Below are 24,311 nucleotides of genomic sequence, written 5' to 3' on the forward strand. Positions count from 1 at the left end.
CAACAAGAAAATAAAAACTTGATAGTTTCGAATATTCTCACGTTTTCTTTAATGTCATTTTAGTATCTAACATCGATCTTAAATTTCACCTTACATAAATATAGGAGGTTGTCACTAAAAAAGTGATTGACTATACAAACAATAATTATTCACGTTACTTACATGTCGGTAGACTCCAAATTCGAATAGAACTTCTCTAATCTATAAACAACAAGAAAAGAAAAACTTGATAGTTTCGAATATTCTCATATTTTCTTTAATGTCATTTTAGTATCTAACATCGATCTTAAATTTCACTTTACATAAATATATGAGACTATCACTAAAAAAGTGATTGACTATACAAACAATAATTATTCACGTTACTTACATGTCGGTAGACTCCAAATTCGAATAGAACTTCTCTAATCTATAAACAACAAGAAAAGAAAAACTTGATAGTTTCGAATATTTTCACGTTTTCTTTAATGTCATTTTAGTATCTAACATCGATTACAAGAGCATTTTTCATCTCTATCTTGTATTTATATAGGATAACAATCTTTTTCCTCCTTTTTAGGAAAATACAATAACTCAATTTTCATAATGAAACTGGATCTAATGTATAGATTAATTTTTTAGGACTTAATGTGTCCAATTATATTTGTAATTACACATTCAAACCTATCTTTTGTTCTATAACTTTTGTATAAAGCTTGGGGACAACAATTTGTAGTCATTAGTATTACTTTGATAAATTCACATACGAACAACATATATTTTCAAATAATAGATTAAACCATCATAGAATATATAGTTCGTTATAAATTTTATTGGTCTTGTACAAAATTTTCTAGGAAAATGGCAAGAGACATTATATCACAATATTTCAAACCAAATCAAATGAAATCAATCCATTCATATTACCCTCAAAAATCTTGAAGGGAGCCTAAGAAATAATTGTTCATGTGACACTTACAAGCTTGTTTGAATGGCTAATTTTCTAAAGGCCAAACGACTATTTCCCACCCAAGGTTTAGCGTTTTCTCAAAAGTCCCCCCTTTAACTATGGAAACACCAAACACCCACCCATGGCCAGTTAGATTTAACCAAACCCTAACGGTGGTAGGGGTAAAATCGTCATTTTAGCTATAATATTAAAAATAAACTAAAATAGAATCTATTTTGCCCCCCTAAACTTTAAAAACTGAAATTTTCCCCCCGCCTAAGTTTTAAAAAATGGCAGTTTCACCCTAAGGTTTGGTTTTGAAATCTCCGGCGACCTCTCCGGCTCCGTTGCCGACGGCCGCTCCCTCCGGAAGCAACCTCTCCTTCCGACGATCTCTTTCCTCCCATTTGGAGGTCCGATCGGCGCCCGGAGACGCCGTAGGAGACGAAGACTTCGTCGGGAAGACGAAGTTCTTCGTCTTCCCAGACGAAGCCGATGCCGTCGTCCTCGTCTGGGAAGACGGTCGTCTTCCCGACGAAGTCTTCGTCTCCTACGGCGTCTCCGGGCGCCGATCGGACCTCCAAATGGGAGGAAAGAGATCGTCGGAAGGAGAGGTTGCTTCCGGAGGGAGCGGCCGTCGGCAACGGAGCCGGAGAGGTCGTCGGAGATTTCAAAACCAAACCTTAGGGTGAAACTGTCATTTTTTAAAACTTAGGCGGGGGGAAAATTTCAGTTTTTAAAGTTTAGGGGGGCAAAAGGAGATAAAATTTTCAGCCGTTAGGGTTTGGTTAAATCTAACCGGCCATGGGTGGGTGTTTGGTGTTTCCATAGTTAAAGGGGGGACTTTTGAGAAAACGCTAAACCTTGGGTGGGAAATAGTCGTTTGGCCTTTTCTAAATTCTAATAGTTACAATTCCAAGAGCCCACTTGGAATTGTAGCCACCGCTTTGATTGTTTCCTCCAGCCAAGCAAAGCTTTAAAGACAGGAATATTTTTAATTGTCATTCAATAAATGTTATGATTTGTTTTTTCTTTGGTATTTTGTGGATGGTGTTGTTTGAACCATCAATGCTGACATTTTGTCAGCATTTTAGTTATTGATGAATGAAAAACCTTATCTAAGATGCTAGGGTAAGGCTCATCCTTTTCTTCATGGGATGGATAGTGCGAAATGGGCCACCATCTAATTTTCGTAGCCTTTTTGAGTATGGATGTTAATGTAGATAAAGAGTAGCTGTCTTGAGTTTTAAAACTCTGGATGTCATTTGGTCTTCTGAATTCGTCCTCCACAGTGACTCAACTAGGTCATCGCTGCTAATGGAGTCACGTGAGGCGGTGGTGGTGGTGCCGGAGGGGGAATATAGAAGGATGGAGGAGTAAGAGGCGATGAAGATTTGTTTTGTTGCATGGAGAGATTGATATATTTTAATTAGAGGGGAGTGGTGTCCTGCCAGACAATTACTAGATTCATCATACCCAATGTTCATTGCTTTCTGTACCAAGGTTATCAACAAGCCAGTCCGTATACAGAAAGATCTTGTCATTGGTTGGGATCTTTTATCTCAACTCTTCGGGAATCGATTGCAACTACTACCCGGCGGAGTAACGTACAAATCTTGCTTTCTCCCGTCTAAGCTTATGAGGAACTTGTTCTCCACGACATCAAAGAGAAGTTAGTGACAGAATGTTCAATCGCCTCTCATGCAGAATTTATAAAAAAAATCTGCAAATCCTCTAAGGCTGAACCCCAACTTGTATATCTCCCTCCCATTTAAGAAGAATGAGGACATTAACCCTACCAAGGCATCCCATCCAGGAATGCCACCAGAAATCCTACAGTTAGCATAGACAGAGCTGCAAGAGTGTAAGGCCTAGTCCAACCAATCAATGCCATACGGCATACCAAGCCCTCTAGGTGAATAAAAGATCCAAGCAGTTACGTGGAAAAGTTCAGGCTTGTCATCAATTATGAGCCCCAGAATTGGTTCCTCTCCACATTGCATGTGTTAGCATGAGTTTTATTCACCGGTGTTTGGCCTCAGAAATTGAGGTTCAACTTCCCAACGGGTTCATTACAATTCTAGACCAGTTTTTTTTCATCAGAATATAATCAAATCACGAAAATTTTCATCATACATCAGAATTGAACAAACGATCACTGATAAAAAGGTCTAAATGATAAGTTTATGTATTTAATAATATTCACTATTATGATTGGTGGAAAATATTTATGCAACATTCTTGCTTATAATGATTGAAGAGAAATCTAATGCATATTGCTTTGGACACATAAAAATACGAAACATTGTTGATCAAAATTCATAAAAGCAAGATTTTTTACAACAAAACAAATTTTTATTTTATTAGTATAAAATGAGGAAAATAAAACCAGTTTGTATTATGCACAAGTTCAAATTCCCTCTTGAATGTACTTGGTTATTGTTTTCTTCTTTCCCACATTTTGGGTTGTAGGTTGAATTTTGAAAAGTTAATTTGGATTATAAAAATAGGGTTTTTTCTATCCTTTTGACTTAAATAATAAAATTACAATAAAACCTATAATAATTAGGATTATTAAATATGTCAAGCACCTCCGGGTTACTCACAACGCGCCTTAGGTTCTTTATTTTGATAGAACGTACTAAATTTCTTTATTTTGACATAATTTATTATTAATGTAGGTTTTATAATTTTTGTGAATCTATCCAACCCACAAAGCCCACATTATAACAAGTTTTAACCCAACACAAGTCACAAATACAGTAAGTCACATTAAGACCGAATTGATACGATCTATTATCATATCTAAGTATTATCATTAACATATTCTTATATAATTAAAAAAATAAAATAATATTTAATTATATAATAACACATTATTTTTAATACTCATTATTAATATGCATAATCTATATCAAAAAATTATCCATTACATTTACCATTCATATATCACTTGATAATATAAAAAATTACTAACATTTTCCCTCCACCGGTATTTTAACACCAAATTCTTAATTTTTAAAAGAGTTCATGTTATTATTATGGCTATAAAAAGATTTTTTTTTATTATTTAATTATCTCTCACGAAGTCCACTTTGACTTAAAAAAGCCCAATGAAAAACTCCACATTATTCTTAGCAACAAAAAGGCCATCTCTCATACGGAACTTTCCACTGACGGGAAAGCTATCACTTAACCCCCACTCTAAACCCTTGCATTCTGCACTTTCGAAGCCTCCATTAACCCCAACCAACTCCATTCACTTTTAGACACCATCAAATTCAATCCTCGATCTCATCCGACTCTTTCCCACTTCATCTCTTGAAACGTTCGTCACCTCTCTTTGTTTTTCCACATTCAAAATCCTTTCTCTTTTCTTCTTCTTTCACTCACATTGGCTCTCTCTTTCTTTCAAAGGTATTGCATTTCTTTCTAAATAGATCTCTTTAAGCTTCTATACTTATTAATTTCATATATTTTTCCCTCTCTGATGTGGGTCTTTTTTTCCTTTGAAGATTTATTGTAAATGCGGAGGTGGGTCTTTTTTGGGCTAATCGTGTTTTTTTTTTCTTGGTAGATTTAAGGTTTTAGTTAATCCTTTTGGTAATGGCAGGTTGAAATTTTAGTTGGAAGTTTTCACATTTATGTATGTTTTTATTTGAATCTAAGGGGAGTTCAATGGAAAATTTAAAAAAAAAAAAACATGATTATTTTGTAATGCAAGGACATTGAATGATTCAGTTATTGGTTTTTTGGCTAATGTAGTGTGCTATTAGATTTTTTTAAGAGGATTTGTGTTATATTTTATTAGAGAGTTGGAGGGAATTTGTGGAAATTTCGAATCTTTGAGTGTTGTGTGATTTGTTGTTTTAACTTAAATGACATTGAAGTTTAATGTGATAGGTAATTTAGTTTGTGGAGTTAGTTTATCTGAGCTCATCTTTTTGCAATTAAAGCATGTTTTCAAAGCCAAATGGTTGGATTTATGCCTCAAACATTGATGATGAGCAATCTATGACTTGAATATAGAATTGTTTTTCCATCATAGTTGTTGTGGTTCAAAGCCTTTTATTTTGCAGGTATTTATTTTCCTCGGAAAGATTTGGTTTGTTGGAAATGGCAGCAAAAGCGGCTTCCAGCCTTCAGATGGCAAGAGTGAGGCCTTGCATTTCAACTTCTCATAGAGCCTTCAAGGCAGGTGTTGCCTTTGTTTCTGGAGATTCTAAGAAAGCTTCCTTGGCCAAGCTTGCAAGCGCTGGTCACCTATCATCTGCTCAACCTCTCCACCGGAGTTTTATGTCATCATCGGTAAAACTTGACAAGTTTGTTACAAAAGCAATGGCTGAATTTAGTGATAGCAAGCCTGTATCAGGTTTATCAATTGATTTGAGAGGTTTGTTCTTTTTCATCTTCCTTGAATTTTTTATCACTCAAAAAAATTTCTGTTATTACTTCATTATGTGCAGTTTTAATGTCTTTTATTGAGAATGATTTTGCTATCTTTTTTAGTTGTTGCTAGGACATTTTATTTTAACTAAACCCTGCATGCTTATATGATCTTTCAAAAGTGCAAAGAGAAACCATTAAAATGACATCCCTATGCTAATTATGTGCTTAAACTTTTTTCACCCTGAAAACAATCAATGGATCTATATAGGTACAAACTAGTGAAAGAATGATAAGTTAGCTCTTGTTGTGGCTAGTTGATGTCTTTAGATGGAGGTATTGTATATCAATGTTGGAACAGAACCTTTTCAAGTTGTTCAACCGGTATGATGTTGAAGTTGAATTATTCATTGTTTATCCACTTTAACAATGATGTTCTTTTAATCATTAAAAAGTTTAACCTCTCAAACTAACTCTGTTGCAAGATTCACGGGTTAATTAGGCTGAATTAGTGTGATTTGTTTGTATTTTAGTTTCCTAAAATAGCTAATGAATAGTTGTCAATTATTTTTTATTCTCTAGGATTCTTACCAGATTTAGCCTCTTGTATAGTTATATATATCTGTACCAATACAGATCAAAATATATAAAAAACTTTTTTATACCATACAAGTTCATATGGTATCAGAGCAGGAACTCTATTTCCTGAATTCCTAGCCTTCATCTGTATCAACCTATCTCCTTCCTCTCTATTCTTTTTCATCATCATGTCTGAGATTTCAGAGACAACCAACATTACAGACCTACCTACATCCACGACTACCACTCAGGTTCCCACCTCGGAATCCCACTCTATTCAAATTACCACGATTAAACTAAATGGAGAGAATTTCTTGCGCTGGTCTCAATCTATGTGCATGTATATCTGTGGTAGGGGCAAGATGGGATATTTGATTGGAGAAAAGAAGGAACCTGCATCTGATGATTCTAGCTATGCTACGTGGGACGCGGAGAACTTGATGGTGATGACATGGTTGGTGAATTCGATGGAGGAAGACATAAGCTCCAATTATATGTGCTATCATACGGCTAAGGAGCTTTGGGACAATGTCAACCAAATGTACTCAGACTTGGGAAATCAATCTCAGGTATATAAGTTGACTTTGAAGTTGGAAGAAATCCGCCAAGGTGAGGATACTGTCACTAGGTATTTTAATTCCTTGAAACGTCTTTAGCAAGACTTGGACCTCTTCAATGATTATGAATGGAAATGTACTCATGATTGTAACCATTATAAAAAAATGGTGGTGGATAATCGTATTTTTAAGTTTCTTATTGGACTTAATATGGAGTTTGATGAAGTTAGAGGCAGGATCATCGGTAGACAACCGCTTCCATCTATTGGTGAAGTGTTCTCTGAAGTCCGCCGTGAGGAGAGTCACCGTCTTGTTATGCTCGGCAAGAAAAACCCTGGCAGTCCTATTGAAAACTTTGCTCTTGCGGTTGGGGTGAATGCTAGTCGAAATACTAACAAGAAATCCAATGACAAGCCTCGTGTTTGGTGTGACTATTGCAACAAACCACGTCATACACGTGAGACATGCTGGAAACTTCATGGAAAGCCAGCAAATTGGAAGGGCTCTCATGAAGGACGGTTTAATAAGACTCCTGCTGCACATGAGGCAAATTCGGCCTCCTTCAACAAAGAGCAAATTGATCAAATCCTGAAATTGTTGAAGTTCAACTCAGGTTCATCTAGTGCTCCTAATGCTTCAGTGGCTCAAGTAGGTAATGATTTTAAGGCATTATCTTGTCACTCACTAAATTATTCTACTCCTTGGATCATAGATTTGGGAGCCTCTGATCACATGACGAGTTTGTCTAGTTTGTTTCATTCTTACTATCCTTGTTCTGGCCATGAAAAAATTCGTATAGCAAATGGATCTTATTTTTCTATAGCCGGCAAAGGTTTGGTAAATCTTTCAAAAAATATTTCCTTAAAGAACGTCTTACATGTTCCTAAACTTACTTGTAATCTATTATCGGTTAGCAAATTATCCAGAGACTCTAATTGTCGTGTTATTTTCTTTGAATCATGTTGTGTTTTCCAGGAACTGAACTCGGAGAAGATGATTGGCAGTGCTAAATTAATCAATGGCCTCTATTATTTTGAAGATCAAGATTCCAAGAATAAAGAAGCTCAAGGCTTAAGTGGTATTAGTTCTACTCTAGTTAAGGATAAAATTATGCTTTGGCATTATAGACTAGGGCATCCTAGTTTTCCTTATCTTAAAAAACTATTTCCTAGTTTATTTAAAGGATTAGATTGTTCTAAACTATATTGTGAGAATTGCATTTTATCTAAGAGTCATAAGACTGTTTATAATCCTAAAACTTATCAAGCTTCAAAACCATTTTACTTAATCCATAGTGACATTTGGGCCCGTCAAGGATTAATACACCCTCTAATAAAAAATGGTTTGTGACGTTTATTGATGATCATACCCGTTTATGTTGGGTTTACCTAATGTCGGAAAAATTTGAGGTTGAAAAACTATTTAAAATATTTTACTCAATGATTGAAAACCATTTTGAAACCAAAATTGGGATTCTTCACACAGATAATGGAACTGAATACTTTAAAGGAATTCTTGGAAGTTTGGGATTCATCATCAAACTACTTGTGTCGATACACCTCAGCAAAATGGTATTGCTAAGCGCAAAAATAAATATGTTCTTGAAGTTTCTCGAGTTATTATGTTTTCAATGAATGTTCCTAAATATTTATGGGGAGAAGTTGTCTTAACTGCATCTTAACTTATTAATAGAATGTCTACTCGTGTTTTGAACTATATTACTCCGTTTGATTGTTTAAAAATTTTTTTTCCTGAATCACGAATACCTTCAAATCTTCCTATTAAAATATTTGGGTGCACAGCATATGTCCACATAAATAGTAAAGGAAGATCTAAACTTGATCCGAGGGCAGAAAAATGTATTTTTATTGATTATGCTCCAAACAAAAAAGGATACAAGTGTTTTAATCCACAAACTAAAAAAGTAGTTGTCTCTATGGATGTTACATTTCTTGAAAGTCAACCTTTCTTTCAAAAAATTTCTCTTCAGGGGGAGATAGGAGAAGAAGGAAATTTTTAGGATATTTCTGCTATTCCTTTACCTAAAATCATTGATTCTACTGATCTTATTACACCTATTACCGGTTCTATACCTAGTCCCACATCTAAAAATAAACTTTTAAATAAAGAGGAAACTAATAATACTGAGGAAACAAGTGATCCTGAATCTGTTTTGCCAAACATTTCTGAATCCTCAACAGGGGGAGAAATACAACCCATAGTTCTCACAGAACATGGTAAAAAGCTCCTAACTTATTCAAGGAAGAAAGGTCATAAAAAAAGGGTCATGGTTCCTTTAGCACCAGTTCAATCAGCTGCTCCGAGAACAGAACCTGAAACTACTCCAGGTAACATTCCTCTTATTCATACTCATGTCCCTAATGACCCAAATGTTGATTTTATTCCTTATCCAGTACCTAATACTGAGTCTAGTGATCTAGATATTCCTATAGCTATTAGGAAAGCTAAACGTACCTCTCATCCTACATCCCGATATCTTTCCTATGCTAAACTCTCAAAGAAACATAATGTCTTTATATCTAAGTTATCTAACTTGTTTATCCCAAGAAACATACAAGAAGCACTCGATGATCCTGATTGGAAATCAACAGTAATGGAAGAGATTAATGCTCTGAAGAGAAGTGGAACGTGGGAAGTTGTTGATTTACCCAAACATAAAAAAACCGTTGGGTGTAAATGGGTGTTTACAGTGAAATGTAAGGCAGATGGAAGTATTGAGAGATACAAGGCGAGATTAGTTACTAAACGGTTTACTCAAACATACGGAATTGATTATTAGGAAACCTTCGCCCCTGTTGCAAAAATCAATTCCATCCGGGTATTATTGTCTTTAGCTGCTAATTATGATTGGCCATTACACCAGTTAAATGTCAAGAATGTGTTCTTGAATGGGGATTTAGAAGAAGAGATGTTTATGAGCCCACCTCCAGGATTTGAGATGATGGGACAGGATAAAGTCTGTAGACTTAAAAAATCCCTATATGGCCTTAAACAGTCTCCGAGAGCTTGGTTTGAACGTTTTGGAAAAGCCGTGAAAAGCCATGGTTATCATCAAAGCCAGGCTGACAACACAATGTTTTATAAGCGATCGGAGAAAGGTAAAATCTCTATCTTAATTGTCTATATAAATGATATAATCTTGACAGGTGATGATTCTGAAGAATTAGTAAACATAAAGAAGAAGTTGGCACGAGATTTTGAGATTAAAGATCTGGGATTATTAAAATATTTCCTTGGTATGGAGTTCGCTAGATCAAGAAAGGGTATCTTTGTAAACCAAAGGAAATATATCCTTGATCTTCTCAGTGAAACAGGTCTCCTAGGTTGTAAAGCTGCAGATAGTCCACTTGACGCTAATTTGAAACTTGATCCAGCTAAAGCTAAAGATGTGATTGATAAGGAAAAATTTCAAAGACTTGTAGGGAAGTTAATCTATCTGTCACATACCCGTCCTGATATAGCTTTTGCTGTGAGTATGGTTAGCCAATATATGCACTCACCTGGACGAGAACATTTTAATGCAACGTATAGAATACTAAGATACCTAAAAGGAACTCCTGGAAAAGGCCTTATGTTTCGGAAGAATAACAACCTACAAATAGAAGTCTACACTGATGCAGATTGGGTCGGTTGTACTACTGACAGACGTTCTACTTCAGGCTACTGCACCTTTATTGGAGGAAATCTTGTTACATGGCGGAGTAAAAAGCAAAATGTTGTGGCTCGAAGTAGTGTCGAGGTTGAGTTCAGGTCTCTTGCTCATGGGATTAGCGAGGCAATTTGGTTGAAAAGATTGTTTGAAGACTTGAAGATCTCGGTGTCTTATCCTATGAAAGTATATTGTGATAACAAGGCAGCCATTTCAATCACTCACAACCCGGTTTTACACGACAGAACGAAACACATTGAGGTTGACAAGCACTTCATCAAAGAGAAGATTGAAAGTGGGTTAATTTGTCTCTCCTATGTACCAACTACAGATCAAATAGCAGACATACTCACCAAAGGGCTACACAAGGGACAGTTTGAACTTCTAGTTAGCAAGCTAGCTATGGAAAACATCTTCAAGCCAGCTTGAGGGGGAGTGTTGCAAGATTCACAGGTTAATTAGGCTGAATTAGTGTGATTTGTTCGTATTTTAGTTTTCTAAAATAGCTAATGAATAGTTGTCAATTAAAGCTGTCAATTATTTTTTATTCTCTAGGATTCTTACCAGATTTAGCCTCTTGTATAGTTATATATATATGTACCAATACAGGTCAAAATATATGAAAAACTTTTTTTTACCATACAAGTTCATAAACTCTGATACTGATGTCTTCAGGTAAGAAGGCATTTATTGCTGGTGTTGCTGATGACAACGGATACGGTTGGGCTATAGCAAAATCTCTTGCTACTGCTGGTGCAGAAATTTTGGTGGGAACATGGGTGCCTGTAAGACTCTGAACCTCTATTCTTATTTTCTCCTTATTTTCAAATAATCTTATGTCTTTCAAGCTGTGTAAGAAAGATGTTCATTTACTTACATCTCTTGTTTAGGCTTTGAACATTTTTGAAACCAGTTTGCGACGTGGAAAGTTTGATGAATCACGTGTGTAAGTTGTTAGTCTTGGTTTATATGACTTTATAATGGTCAGTTCTTGATGAATGGTTCAGCTGAAAGGATTTTTATGATTCAGGTTGCCAGATGGTTCTTTGATGGAAATCACCAAAGTGTATCCCCTAGATGCAGTCTATGACAGCCCTGAGGATGTGCCGGAAGATGTAAGGATGTGCAGTTATTCTAAAATATGTGAAGAATGTTCAAATTCTTCTACAGTAAACATTTTCTCATCCTGTGATTTTGTGCAGGTGAAAGCAAATAAGCGTTATGCAGGGTCCTCTAAGTGGACTGTTAAGGTATATAACAAAAAATTGTTTCATTCCTGATCTTCTATAGTCAACAATTTTGTGAATTTATTTTTTTGAATAATTCATTGACCATTTTCAGACAGAAAGATGAATTTGATATGTAATTTAGTTTCACATCTAATGTTATGATCACATATTGCTTTATTTTGTTTCCCATAAGTCATTCAGTGATTAACCACTCAAACTTTTAGAATTAGCATATTTTTCTTTCTATGATTGTTATTGTTGATGCCATTGCTTAGCTTTTTCTTTTTTTTAAGTGTTTGGTTGCTTTTGAATGTGTTGCAGGAAGTTGCTGAATCTGTTAAACAGGATTTTGGCAGCATCGACATCCTTGTGCATTCACTTGCCAATGGGCCAGAGGTACTAAAGTTTCTGTATACAGAATCTCTTGAAACTGTTATTTTTTGTACTTGATGAGAAATGATCTTCTTAACAGGTGAGTAAACCTCTGCTAGAGACATCGAGGAACGGATATCTTGCGGCTGTGTCTGCTTCAAGTTACTCTTATGTTTCCTTACTCAAGCATTTTGTTCCAATAATGAATCCAGGCATGTTTCTCCATTCTATAATCTGCCATGATTCTTCCTAATCAAATCATCTGAGTACATAATATATTGCAACAAGACACGTTTCTAGAATCTAAATTCAGTTTCATCAATGCAGGTGGTTCATCAATTTCTCTAACATACATTGCTTCGGAGAGGATCATTCCAGGGTATGCTTGATGTACGTTGATATCATACAACCATCCAGTTTGTGTTATTATAATTTCTTGTGTGATGAAATTTTTAACTGTCATAACAGATACGGTGGAGGTATGAGTTCTGCTAAAGCTGCGCTAGAGAGTGACACAAGAGTGAGCTCTTATTTCTTCTCTACTCATGTTTTGCTATTCGCGTTCATTCTAATATCACTACGCCAAAATTCTTATTTAATGTTGATTCATTTTTGTGCTTTACTTGATCATACAGGTGCTTGCTTTTGAAGCAGGAAGAAAGCACAAAATCAGGGTCAATACCATATCTGCTGGTATCTCTCCTACACCTTTGGTTACCAGACTTTCACCTTTTTTTTTTTTTTCCGAGAGCGTGCAGATAATTTTGTTTGTCTGCAGGACCACTAAGAAGCCGTGCTGCAAAAGCAATTGGATTCATAGACACAATGATTGAATATTCATTAGAGAATGCGCCATTGCAGAAAGAACTATCTGCAGGTAAAAGCTACAACTTAATCCCCGTCCCATCATAGTTTCGATTTCAGTTGGTGCTATTTGTTGAACATGATTTTCATTTGTCTAAGTTTAACAAAACGATGAAAACAGATGAGGTGGGGAACACAGCAGCCTTCTTAGCATCACCTTTGGCAACCGCAATTACCGGGGCTGTTATATATGTCGACAATGGTCTTAATGCAATGGGAGTGGGTGTCAACAGTCCAATATTCAAGGAGCTTGACATACCAAAAAGCAATCACTAGTGTAACAATGGCAACATACATTTTCTTCCCTAGGACGAACAGGATTTTTAGAATAGGGATTGTGTCATTATGATGACTTTCTTGCTGGCCGAATTCATTGTTAAATGAACAAATTTCAATAATGTGTTAAATGTTAGTGCCAGTTAGAAAATGTAACTTGAAAGGATCTTATTAAATTTTTTAGCTACAATAAAATTGTTAAAGTGTCCAGGAATGATGAATGTTTATTCACACTATAGAAAATATATATATATATATATATATATTATTAAATCAATAACACAACCTATTGATAATATGATAGGCTTGAAAGATGAGCTTCATCGACTTCATTTCATAACAATTTTGACAGCACAACAATCTGAGATAATGCACAAGGAAAATGCTAATTGTTTTGGCAATACACAATTTTGACACAATAAAACCAACCTTTATACAAAAATGTAACAAATTTCAATCATTAGAATTGAAATTTGTCCCTAGTTGGTGTACAAAATTAGTTGTGCCATACTTGTTACACGAAAGAGCATTCTTCAAGATGGTTTCTTATAAGTTTAAAGCTATGGCACGGAATCAGAGTTTAAATATCTACAAAATAAGATTATCAATTTTGGGTTTTACCTGACCATATGTACATGACATTACTCTGAACAAAAAATGCAGCCACCAGTACCAGTTTATAGCATCAAAACAAGCCTCTTCTTCAGATGAGTTTACGCTTACACCTTAGCATATTGGTGGCTCTTCTACCAGCAACTGCATCTTCAAGTTCAGGTGAATCTTCGACAACTGATTCTTCTCTTATTACCAAGCCACGGTTCCTGGATAATTTCTTGATTGGGGTTGTGCATAATGCTGCTGCTTGAGAGATTAATGCTGCTGGTTCTGCCTGAGGAACACCATAAGAGTTTGATTTTTCCCTATGCGGCATCAGCTCCTCCCCAGCAGGTACCGCATCCATCATTAACTATTTAACAATTTATATTATGTTTGGGTTTAGGGGAAACAATTAGTAAACATGAAAAACCAAAAAAAAAAAAATGAAATTAAGCATATTATTTAATAATGATGCATCTGCTAGAAAGATAAGTTATAGCATTGCTCCATTAACCATAAATTTCACCTTTAAAGAATTACCCAAAGTTATCGATGAAAAATTTTTAATATTCATCTTACATTAACCCATAATTAAATTGGAGGACACTTCAAAACACTTAATCATAGGTTACATGATCCATTATACTTTTAACTAAGCAAAATTTAGACTGAACCTATGTAGTGATGTAATCAGAACTGCACAGTTAATTGATTCCATGAAATTATAATTATTAGAGGCCACGCAACTTACATTTTAGAACTGAGACCACCAATAGAAACATCTAATATGGCATTATCACTAAGCAAAACAGGCTCCTATAGCATACCTTCCAATCCTTATAATCAAATCTGAAGACAAAATGCTTATATGTAACATCGCCAGACATGACAGCATTGGCACTTGGCGCATTCCTAGGTGCTGAAAAGGAAAAAATAAATAAGTTCAGTAGCACAGATGATATAAACTTTAAACGACTAAATTTTTAAACTGATTGCATAAAATGTCTTACCAACTATATGAGAGCCATTTTCATCAACAGTTATTTCAATGCGACCATCTTTAACTAAGAATGACAGGGCAAACATGTTCTCAACAGTCTGAGCAAATGACATTCTATTTAGAATTAAACTTTCAAGTCTAACACGTTTTTTCCTTCTTAAGATCTCAAACATTATTGACATATTCTTATCTGTATCTGTTTTCTTCTCTGCCTCAGTGCTATCAACCTGTTGTACACAACCAGAAGTCACAAAAATCACCACAGTTGTGAAAGCATCACAGAGAATAACTTCAAGGATAAATGTCCAACTCTACATTTAAGAAACTCATAAACCATTCAAGTTGGCAAATTACACATAAAACTAAATGTAAAAATTGAGAATAGAGAGAAGAGCACTTTGAACATAAGCACCATGCTAGTATATTTCAGACAACTGCACTCAAGCTGTGACCATTTAAAGTAGCAAAAAATGTTCAACAAAGGTGACCTTGAACTTAAGTATTTTGGTGTTCTCATGAGATGAAAATGCAGCTTAATACAAACAATTATGCAAAAGACTGGTAAACCAGATAGATATATGCAATCATATACATAAAAACCAAAGCTAAAAACCTCTTCCAAAGAAAATGGTATTTCATACTAAACCATCTGAACTTCATGACTTCTTCATCTTTTCTATGTCTATTAATTTTTTTAAAGTAATACAACCAGATCATGCATTTTGAAAAGAGAAAGATGAAAATATGCCACTATACATCACTAAAGCCCGACTGAACCTCTAACACTTCTGCCCAACAAATTCCCAGAAGAAACTACTGTTACCCTTGTTACCCAGATCACCAGCATTCACCTCATTAATGAAAGAACTCTTCATGGCTACAGCATTACACAGCTCATCACAATAGAAATATTCCATAGATGAGCACAAAAGGGTGGGGGAAAGCAATTTCACCTCCTCGGGTCTTGCAGCTTGAGTAGGCTTTTCATGCTTTCTGCGATCAGCAATCTTCTTCCTTTGTTTAACCTCACTATTCATAGGCCCAATCCTTCACCAAACAACACAAAGTAAAGCAAAACCACAGCCTGTCAACATACTTCAAAGAGAACAAGATTAGAAGAAAACAAAAATAAAGGTATATTAGTTGTAGTTTATAGTAATGAATTTAAGTTTGGTTACTAATCTAGTATTCCATGTGCCAAATATCACATTTCACATTACAAAACTCCAACCAGTGAGACCCCAAAACACATTATTAGCATTATCTATAAAGAGTAAGATAAAACTCACATGGTGCAACAACCATGGCATGTTGATAAAAACGGCGAAATAGCAAGACCAATATCTTCCCAATTGATTGATATTTGGGTATTTTCTTGGGAGGCTAATCTCCTACCATTGGATTGCCCAAACTCAGATATCAAACAACTGACAAAATCAGTTGGTGTTACTCCCGCATTGGATTGTGACTGGACAGAAGACACCAATGTATTAGCAATATCCAACAGTGCTTCTGCATCTGTTACCTGTTCCCTTGGCTTCTGCACTGCATCCCGTTTGGGCATCACAAAAAAAATCTTAATTTAATTTTTTTAAAAAAACCTATATACTCAAAGAGACATGTTAAGGAGAATCCCTCCACCATTTAAATTAATGGATTTCAATAAACAATTTTATTTCAATACTATGTACCATTACTTTACTAACATTATAACATTATTCAAAACATAAATGTTGAAAAAAGGAAAAAAAGAGAGAGAGAGAGAGAGAGAGAGAGACAATACATTCTCAGAGAAATGCTTCGGCAAAGCCGTCTCAGTTCAAGTAAATGAATTCCGATGGCAAGATAAACTATAATAATGACAGTATAGATTTTCCTTTCATGGTAAAATAATAATAAATATAATAACCAGTAACATATAACACCAAAGCAGTAATTTTTTCACAAATTTATTCTTATTTTCGCCACTTTTGGATTTCATTGAAATTAAATCTATTAACATGTAAATCGACAATTACCTAATTGATGCAAATTCTCAACTTCGTTAATGATTGTGTTGAACTTCTGAGAATCTATTCTCGACAAATCATCCCGTTGATCTGCAAATATATATGAATATATATATAATAACACAGATAAATATTAAAAAAGTAAAAGAAATTCAAAAATCAATGAGTACAAATCTTAAAAAGAGTGATTTAAATTTTGAAACGTAGAACACTACCGTTGATCTTGTTCATTACAGCGAGGTACTTCGACCGAAGAACTCTACGCTGGACCGTATCTTGTTGACTCGCCTGAGTCGACTCATCATCGGCGCCCAAATCGACTCGGCTATGACTCACTTTCTCGCGCTTCACGGACCTGAGTTGCTCCGCATTGTCGCTAACTCGTTCTCTACTACTACCACTAGTGTTGGCCGGCTCTCGCTTCGCTGCTTTTCTCATAACTTGGCCTCCGAATTTCTCCAAGAAAATCAAGAAAGAAAACTAAAGAAAATTGTTGAGAAATTCGAGAGAGAAAATGTGATAGGTAGAATTCAAATTTTGAGAGGGATTTATGAAGATGCAAATAGAGGGAAATTTTTGAGCTTTTAAAATTTTTACAAGTTTAGGGTTTTCCTAACAAAAATTGGAGATGATTTTCCCGCGCGGTGAATTTATGCAATTGGATTTGTTAATGGGCCAGGGCTTTGGTTTCAACCCGGGTGGGAAATTGGGCTTTTTATGGGGTGATTGATTCTATTTATCGGGCAAAAGCATTAAATATTACTTAAGAATCTTGACAATCATAAACGTGTTTCAGTGTCTCCCTGGTTCGTTTTATGCCACTCTAGTATAGATCAACTGTTTACCCTTAGATAAAGCTATAGCCAGTAGTGAAGGCAACCTTATTACTGCAGTTGGCAAAAGTGTGGGTACGGCCGAAATAAATTGTATACGTGTCCAAATATGGTTGATCTTGATAGGTAACGATGATGAGGACATAATATCTTATAAGCCAAAGACTTATCCAATTCAGATACAATGAAATTTCAAACTTCTTTTTTTTTTTATTTTAAAAATTTTAAATATTTATCAATAAATAAATTCTAATAAAAATTTTAGTTAAAATTAAGATTAAAATTATTTCTAACAATAAAATTATATGCATAATTTAATATATAAACAATAATATATCACTGTATGATTAAATGTTACTTTATTTTTAATTTAAAATTATTTAATTATATAATAATTTATCATTATTTATACATAAAATTATATATATTATTTATACAAATATTAGTACTCTTCTAGTAAATATTGCTGGATTGAGTTTTTGAGTTTTGTTTTTGTTTCTTGGTAACACTCAAAAACTCATATTAGTGACATATGGTACATGAGGTGGATTTTCCCACCATATGGAAGACAAGGATGAAAGAACTTTTTTGAAAAGTTGTGAGAATGCATTTAATGAGATTAAAACTTAGTCAAATTTTTGGCTTATAAGGTGGTAGATTTTGATTACATCTCCCTTTTTAATTGAATCATTTGGATCCATGTATAAAAACGCTCTTCCTTTCTTTCACCTTCTTTCTCTCAATTCTTCCTTACTTCAATTCTTTTTTATTTTGTTTAATTTATATTTATAACACGTTATTAGCACAATCAATTCAGGTATATTTTAATATTAATTATCTTTTAATTATATTATTATTTTATTTGTATATTACAAATACGGATATCTCAATTGTAATATTTTAGTTACCTTTTAATTTATGTTGTTCTTCTGTTTAATTTTTCATTTATAATTGTATCATATTTATAACTCGAAGTTTACAAATTATAAATTTGAACCTGAAGTCCTGAATATCATGAAACTAGATCTAAAGTTCTGAATATCATTTGTAATCTAAAGTTTACAAAATCATGAATTTGAACATAAAGTCATGAATATAATTTATAACCTAAAGTTCACAAAAATATAAATCTGGGTCAGAAGTCTTGAATATTATTTGAATATTCATTTTTGTTATAGTAATTATATCTATTTTGTAACCTAAAGTTTATAAAATCGTGAAAATATATATATATATATATATATATATATATGGGCCCGAAGTCCTAAGTTTCATCAAAGTATTTATTTTATATTAACTATATCACATTTGCAACCTGAAGTTCGCATATATTATAAAAAAATGGACTTGAAGTCCAAAATAGAATCAAAATTAAAGTTTACATATTATAATATTGTGGATTTAATTATAAAACCAAAAGTTTTATAAATATGAGATAATATATGAACCTGAAATTTTTAAAAATTAATCATAATATTTTCCTACAAAATTAGTTGTTTTGTAAATATGAGATAATATTTGAACCTAAAGTTTCAAAGATTAACTCATATATATTGTCTATAAAACCAAAAGTTTTGTAAATATGACAATATTTGAACCTAAAGTTCCTAAAATTAGATGGATAATATGAAATAGGCTTTTCATATGATTTTCCACGTAGAATTTATGAGCTTTGAGAAAGTAATTAAATAAAATGTTTCAAAATGATAAATCCAAAACTACTATTTTACCAACATCACAACCCAAAGAATTGCAAGCTGAATATGTGGATATAATAAAAAATTCACTAGATTTGTGAAGAAATTTAAAAGATAAATTTGAACATCATATTCAATAATACTCTTAATGGCTCTATAATTTAGTATAACTCTGCGATGTTTAAAATTTGTCCCTGATTGAGATAATGTGGAAGAGAAAATATTCTCCACCCTTTATTTTTTTTATAATATGCTCTTGTAATAGTAATATCGAGAAAAGAAATTCTAAATTAATATTTTCTCGTTAATGAAAAACCATCAAACTCGTCCCACAAGTATTACATAGATTCATGAAGTAAATGTAACTACCAGAAGTAATTTTCATAGGTGTGAGTAAGATCATGGATGAAATAATTTTGATTTGAAGATGGTTATAATATAAAATCTCAGTCATACCACCTGAAGTGGACCAAGAGTAAAATAAAATAAAGAATAACATAGAGTAAACCACAAAATAATAGACGTGATCATAAATGTCATTGGGTGTGGACATGTAGTATACACAAACATTGGATGAATCTATATTAAGTATCCATAAGAATTAAATTTTTGATGATTTAGATCATGTCGCTTTAATGAATCTTGATATTTCAAAACTTCTTTCAAAAATAAAATATGGGTCACTTGACTAGTGATGTGAATGTCCCAAATTTTCATAATTAAAATTCATCATATATAATTATTTTAGAGTCATAAATATTATTTTGTATTTTATTATTATATTCTCCTTTCTTTCAATATTTTATGTACGTTATGAGTAACAAAATTTTTAAATAAAAGAAAACAAACTCCAGAATTGAAGTGTTGACTTCAAAAATTGATTATAGAGACATGTGTTTAGTAGATAATACAACAACGCACACAATTCTTAAGAAAATTTTTTTTTTTTAACTTTAGCACCGATTGAAGCTAAACTAACTACTATAGTAGGACCCATAAATTAGATTGAAGGCTCCAAAAAAATCATAATTTTGTTGAAAAATAAGACCAAATTAAGCATTATATTTAAGTAAATCTAGACGAAATCTACTTAATTTTAAAGGTATAAGAAATCATGGTTATCACATTAAAACCATGATTGAAAACGGTACAAAATTTATCTGTATAACTGGTAATACCTTCGGAAGAAGGCTTATACTAGAAAAATTATATGTTTTATCATCTGAATTGTATTATACAAACATAAAAGCAATTGAAACCTACGCAATATCAAACCAAAAGTTTTTCGATTCAAAAGTATTTATGTTTTGGTATGACCATTCAACCCAGCTAGGATCTACAATGATATATAGGATTGTTGAAAATTCACATAGATATGTATTAAATAATCACAAGATTCTATTGTCCGATGAAAAATTATGTACTGTCAGTTCTCAAGGCAAATAGTAATAAGCCCATCTCCCTCCAAAATTAGAATTGAATCTTCATCATTCTTACAAAAGATTTAGAAGGATATATGTGAACTCATTCATCCACCAAGTGGGTCATTTCATTATTTTATGACCTTAATTAATGCATCTGCATAATAGTCTTATGTTTGTTTATTGCCAATTTGAAATATTGTATTTGGTAAATTATTAACATAAATTATCAAATTAAAGACATATTTCATAGATTATTCAATTAAGTCAATATGACTAGATAATACTAATGAATTTATATCCAAGACATTTGATGATTATTCCATGTCTATAGAAATTGATGTTGAAAATTCAGTCCTATATGTCCATACTCAAAATGGATTAGCTGAGTCTTTCATCAAACAACTCTAAGTAATTGCACGTATTTTATTACTAAAAATCCAATTACCAACTTCTATGTAGGGACATGCTCTATTACATGTTGTAACATTAATTCATTTGCGACCTTCTTCTTATGATCAATAGTCTCCTCTGCAATTGGTTTTTATTCACCAACCTAATATATCTCATTTGAGGATATTTGGTTGTGATATATATGTCTATATTGCATCTATTCAATACACAAAAAAGAGACCCTAACATCATTTGAAAATTTATATTAGATATAATTAACTATCTATTATCAAATATTTTGAACTATTAACATGTGATCTTTTTATTATACAATTTACAAATTGTCACTTTGATGAGACAACATTCTCACCTTTAGAGAAAGAGAAAACCCCTTTTAAAGGTAGATATAAACTTACTTGGTACGTACCTACTATGTCTCATTTAGATCATCGTACATCCCAAAATGAAACTGAAGCACAGAAGATAGTGCGTTTGCAAATTATTGTCAACCAAATGTCTAATGCATTTGTAGATACAATAAAAGTGACATGATCACATATTTCAGCTGCCAACGCACCAACAAGAATTAATGTGACTATTGAAAAATCCATTTAAATCATAACTAATCAATCTACTACATGTCAAAAGTGTGGCGGACTGGTTAGATCGAAAGACATTGTCCCTCGTAAAAGAAAAAAAAAATCAAACAGATATCAATCATGATTATCCAAAAATAAATAAAAAAATTCACACTATCTAATATTCCTCTAGAAGAGATTATAGTCCTTGAAGAGACTTAAACTCTTGAAGTGACATAAACCCTTGAAGTGATACAAAATTCTGAAGAATAAGAAAATGATAATACTGAAATATCTTTAAATTATATTTATACAAGAAAGTGCAGCCAAAGACATGATTGTCTTAAATGAGAAGAAGCAATTCGAGCAGAATTAGTTTCTCTAGTAAAATGTCAAGTGTTTAGGTCTATAGTTTCAACATCTCAAGACGTACAACCTGTTAGATATAAATGAGTATTTATGAAAAAAAGAAATAAAAAAAAATGATATTGCTAAATATAAAGTCAGACTTGTAACCCAATATTTTTCTCAAAGGCCAGATATAAACTTTAATTAAACATATACACCTGTGATGTATATGATCACATTCAAATATTTAATCAGTTTAACAAAGACTGGATATGTGTCTAATCGACGTAGTTACTGTTTACTTGTATAAAAACTTAGATATTGAAATTTATATGAAACTTCTTAAAGGAAATGAATTGTCTGAAGCAAAAAGGGTTAACTCAAGAGGTATATACTCAATTAAATTATAAGGATCATTGTACGGATTAAAATAATCCGAATGAATGTGGTACAATCACTTCAGTGAATATTTGAAAAAGGAAGATTATGTTAATGACCTTATATATCAATTTGTCTTTATAAAAAAGTCAAAATTTGAATTTGTCATTACAACAATTTATATTGATGACATGAATTCATTGAGACTTTTGAAGAACTCTAAAAAACTACTGAATATCTAAAAAAGAAATTTGACATAAAGGATTTAGGGAAAACTAAATATTGTCTCAGCCTACAAATCGAGCACAATTCAAATGAAATACTAATCCATCAATCAACATATATTGAAAAAATTATTAAAATACTTTAATATGGATAAGGTTTATCCTTTGAGCACCCTAATGGTTATTTGATCTCTCAGTTTGAAAGAAGGCACATTTCGTGATAAAGAAGAAGATGAAAAAATAGTTGATCTTAACGTACTGTATCTTAATGCTATTTGAGTCTTATTATATTTGGTCCAATGCATTAGATCGAATATATCTTTCTCAATTAACTTATTGATCCGATTTAACTCTACACCAACCTATTGTCATTGGAATAGAATTAAACATATATTTTATTACTTATGTGAGACTAGAGATTTGGAATTATTCTATTTTGTTAAATCTTCTAAAAATCATAGTTTAATTGGATATGCAAATGTTAGGTATCTTTTTTACTCTCATAAGACTACTTGCAGACGAGATATGTTTTTACTTATAATGACATAATGATATCATTATGTCTTCAAACAGACTTTGGTTTTAACGTTTTCAAATCATTCAAAGACTCTAGCTTTCCATGAAGCCAACCGAGAATACATATAGTTATGGTTTGTCATCCATCATATCTAGAATACGTGCAGTCTTCCTTCTACAACAAACACTTTTTCCATATTATATGAAGACAATGTAACATATATTACCCAAATTAGAGATAGATACATTAAAGGAGACAGAACCAAACATATCTCACTGAAGTTCTTTTACACTCATGATCTCTAGTAGAACAAAAAGATTAATGTCAAACAAATACGATTTAGTGAGAATCTTGCAAATTTATTCATTAAGATATTACCGACATCAATATTTGAAAAATTAGTGTATAACATCAATATGCGACAATTCAACAAGCAAACAAATTAATCCCCTACAAAGAGTGAGAGTATTCATCAGGGGAAGCATTTATCAAAAGGAGCAAATTTTTTAAGTTTATCATATTTTAGACAAAATGTGCATTGTACTCTTTTTTTCTTTTACTAAGTTTTATCCCACTAGGTTTTCCTAATAAAGTTTTTAATGAGGCAATCTAAGTACATCTAACCCCACTTTATAAGACATTACATAATTACGTTCTTCTACTTTGGTTTTTATTTCATTGGATTTTTCCTTAGCAAAGTTAATGTAATTATCTGTAAGTGATAAAAATCTAAGAGAGAATATTATATAAGGTGGATTTTTCCACCATATGGAAGATAAGAGTGAAATAATTTTCTTAAAAGTTACGAGAATGCATTTAATGAGATTGAAAGTTAGTCAAATTTTTGGTCTTGTAGGGTGGTAGATTTTGATTATCATACCCCCCTCTTCCTTTGTAATCGAATCATCCGCATCCATGTATAGCAACACTCTTCCTCTCTTTCACTTTTTTCTCTCAATTCTTCCTCACTACAATTCTTCTTTATCTTCCTTACTTTAATTCTCCTTTATTTTGTTTAACTTATATTTATAACAACATATTATTTTTATCACATTTTCACATTTTTGAGTTTTTTTTTTTGTGTGTACACATATGCAAGAATAAAATCATGATTTATAATTTTTTAATATCCAAAACCAATAATCTTTTAGTATCCAAAACCAAAAATTTGAACTTGAACTACTTCAAAGTCTAAATAAATTTTTCTCACATTTTATCAAGTGCAAAACACAACTAAGAAACAAAAACAAAACTCAAAAACTCAATCCACCAATGTTTACTAAAAGAGTATTGATATTTATACAAGGGAAAAGGACTATTTTCCATCCATTTTTTATGCCAATCTCAAACCTATACTCATGGGAGATCAAAAACCCTTTTTCCCATTTATGACCAAATTGCTGTCCAATTTTTCAGTTAGGGACAGGGGCAAAATCATCATTTTATTAGTTAAAA

The 24,311-nt window shown here is 32.7% G+C and overlaps 3 protein-coding genes across 6 annotated transcripts; 2 read left to right on the plus strand and 1 right to left on the minus strand.

The window, feature by feature from the left end:
- The first annotated feature begins 4,075 nt into the window (after positions 1-4,075).
- LOC123205653 (enoyl-[acyl-carrier-protein] reductase [NADH], chloroplastic-like) lies at positions 4,076-13,075 on the plus strand. Of its 2 annotated transcripts, none has more exons than XM_044622666.1 (13): positions 4,076-4,345; positions 5,008-5,321; positions 10,796-10,905; positions 11,011-11,066; positions 11,151-11,235; positions 11,323-11,370; positions 11,671-11,745; positions 11,822-11,933; positions 12,049-12,100; positions 12,190-12,241; positions 12,357-12,414; positions 12,500-12,598; positions 12,707-13,075. In XM_044622666.1, exons 2-13 carry the CDS (start codon positions 5,045-5,047, stop codon positions 12,859-12,861), a joined length of 1,179 nt encoding a protein of 392 aa, XP_044478601.1. In that variant the 5' UTR covers positions 4,076-4,345; positions 5,008-5,044; the 3' UTR covers positions 12,862-13,075. The 2 variants fall into 2 exon arrangements, with proteins under 2 accessions (XP_044478601.1, XP_044478602.1); XM_044622667.1 differs by having other exon boundaries at positions 5,052-5,321.
- Positions 5,330-10,779, plus strand: LOC123205654 (uncharacterized mitochondrial protein AtMg00810-like). 3 transcript variants are annotated; one of them, XM_044622670.1, is made up of 3 exons: positions 5,330-6,144; positions 6,249-7,102; positions 7,426-10,779. In XM_044622670.1, the coding sequence occupies exon 3, from the start codon at positions 9,380-9,382 to the stop codon at positions 10,547-10,549; it is 1,170 nt and encodes a 389-aa protein (XP_044478605.1). In that variant the 5' UTR covers positions 5,330-6,144; positions 6,249-7,102; positions 7,426-9,379; the 3' UTR covers positions 10,550-10,779. The 3 variants fall into 3 exon arrangements, with proteins under 3 accessions (XP_044478605.1, XP_044478603.1, XP_044478606.1); XM_044622668.1 differs by having other exon boundaries at positions 5,330-7,102; XM_044622671.1 differs by having other exon boundaries at positions 5,330-7,102; positions 7,426-7,758.
- Positions 13,076-13,162: 87 nt separating the features above from the next.
- LOC123205621 (non-structural maintenance of chromosomes element 4 homolog A-like) lies at positions 13,163-17,091 on the minus strand. The gene is made up of 7 exons (XM_044622622.1): positions 16,683-17,091; positions 16,477-16,557; positions 15,748-16,003; positions 15,412-15,505; positions 14,469-14,685; positions 14,286-14,377; positions 13,163-13,828 (listed from the first exon to the last, which is right to left on the minus strand). Exons 1-7 carry the CDS (start codon positions 16,903-16,905, stop codon positions 13,565-13,567), a joined length of 1,227 nt encoding a protein of 408 aa, XP_044478557.1. The 5' UTR covers positions 16,906-17,091; the 3' UTR covers positions 13,163-13,564.
- Between the last annotated feature and the right edge of the window lie 7,220 nt (positions 17,092-24,311).

The sequence above is a fragment of the Mangifera indica genome, unplaced genomic scaffold, assembly GCF_011075055.1.
Source record: "Mangifera indica cultivar Alphonso unplaced genomic scaffold, CATAS_Mindica_2.1 Un_0010, whole genome shotgun sequence".
Lineage (NCBI taxonomy): Eukaryota > Viridiplantae > Streptophyta > Magnoliopsida > Sapindales > Anacardiaceae > Mangifera > Mangifera indica.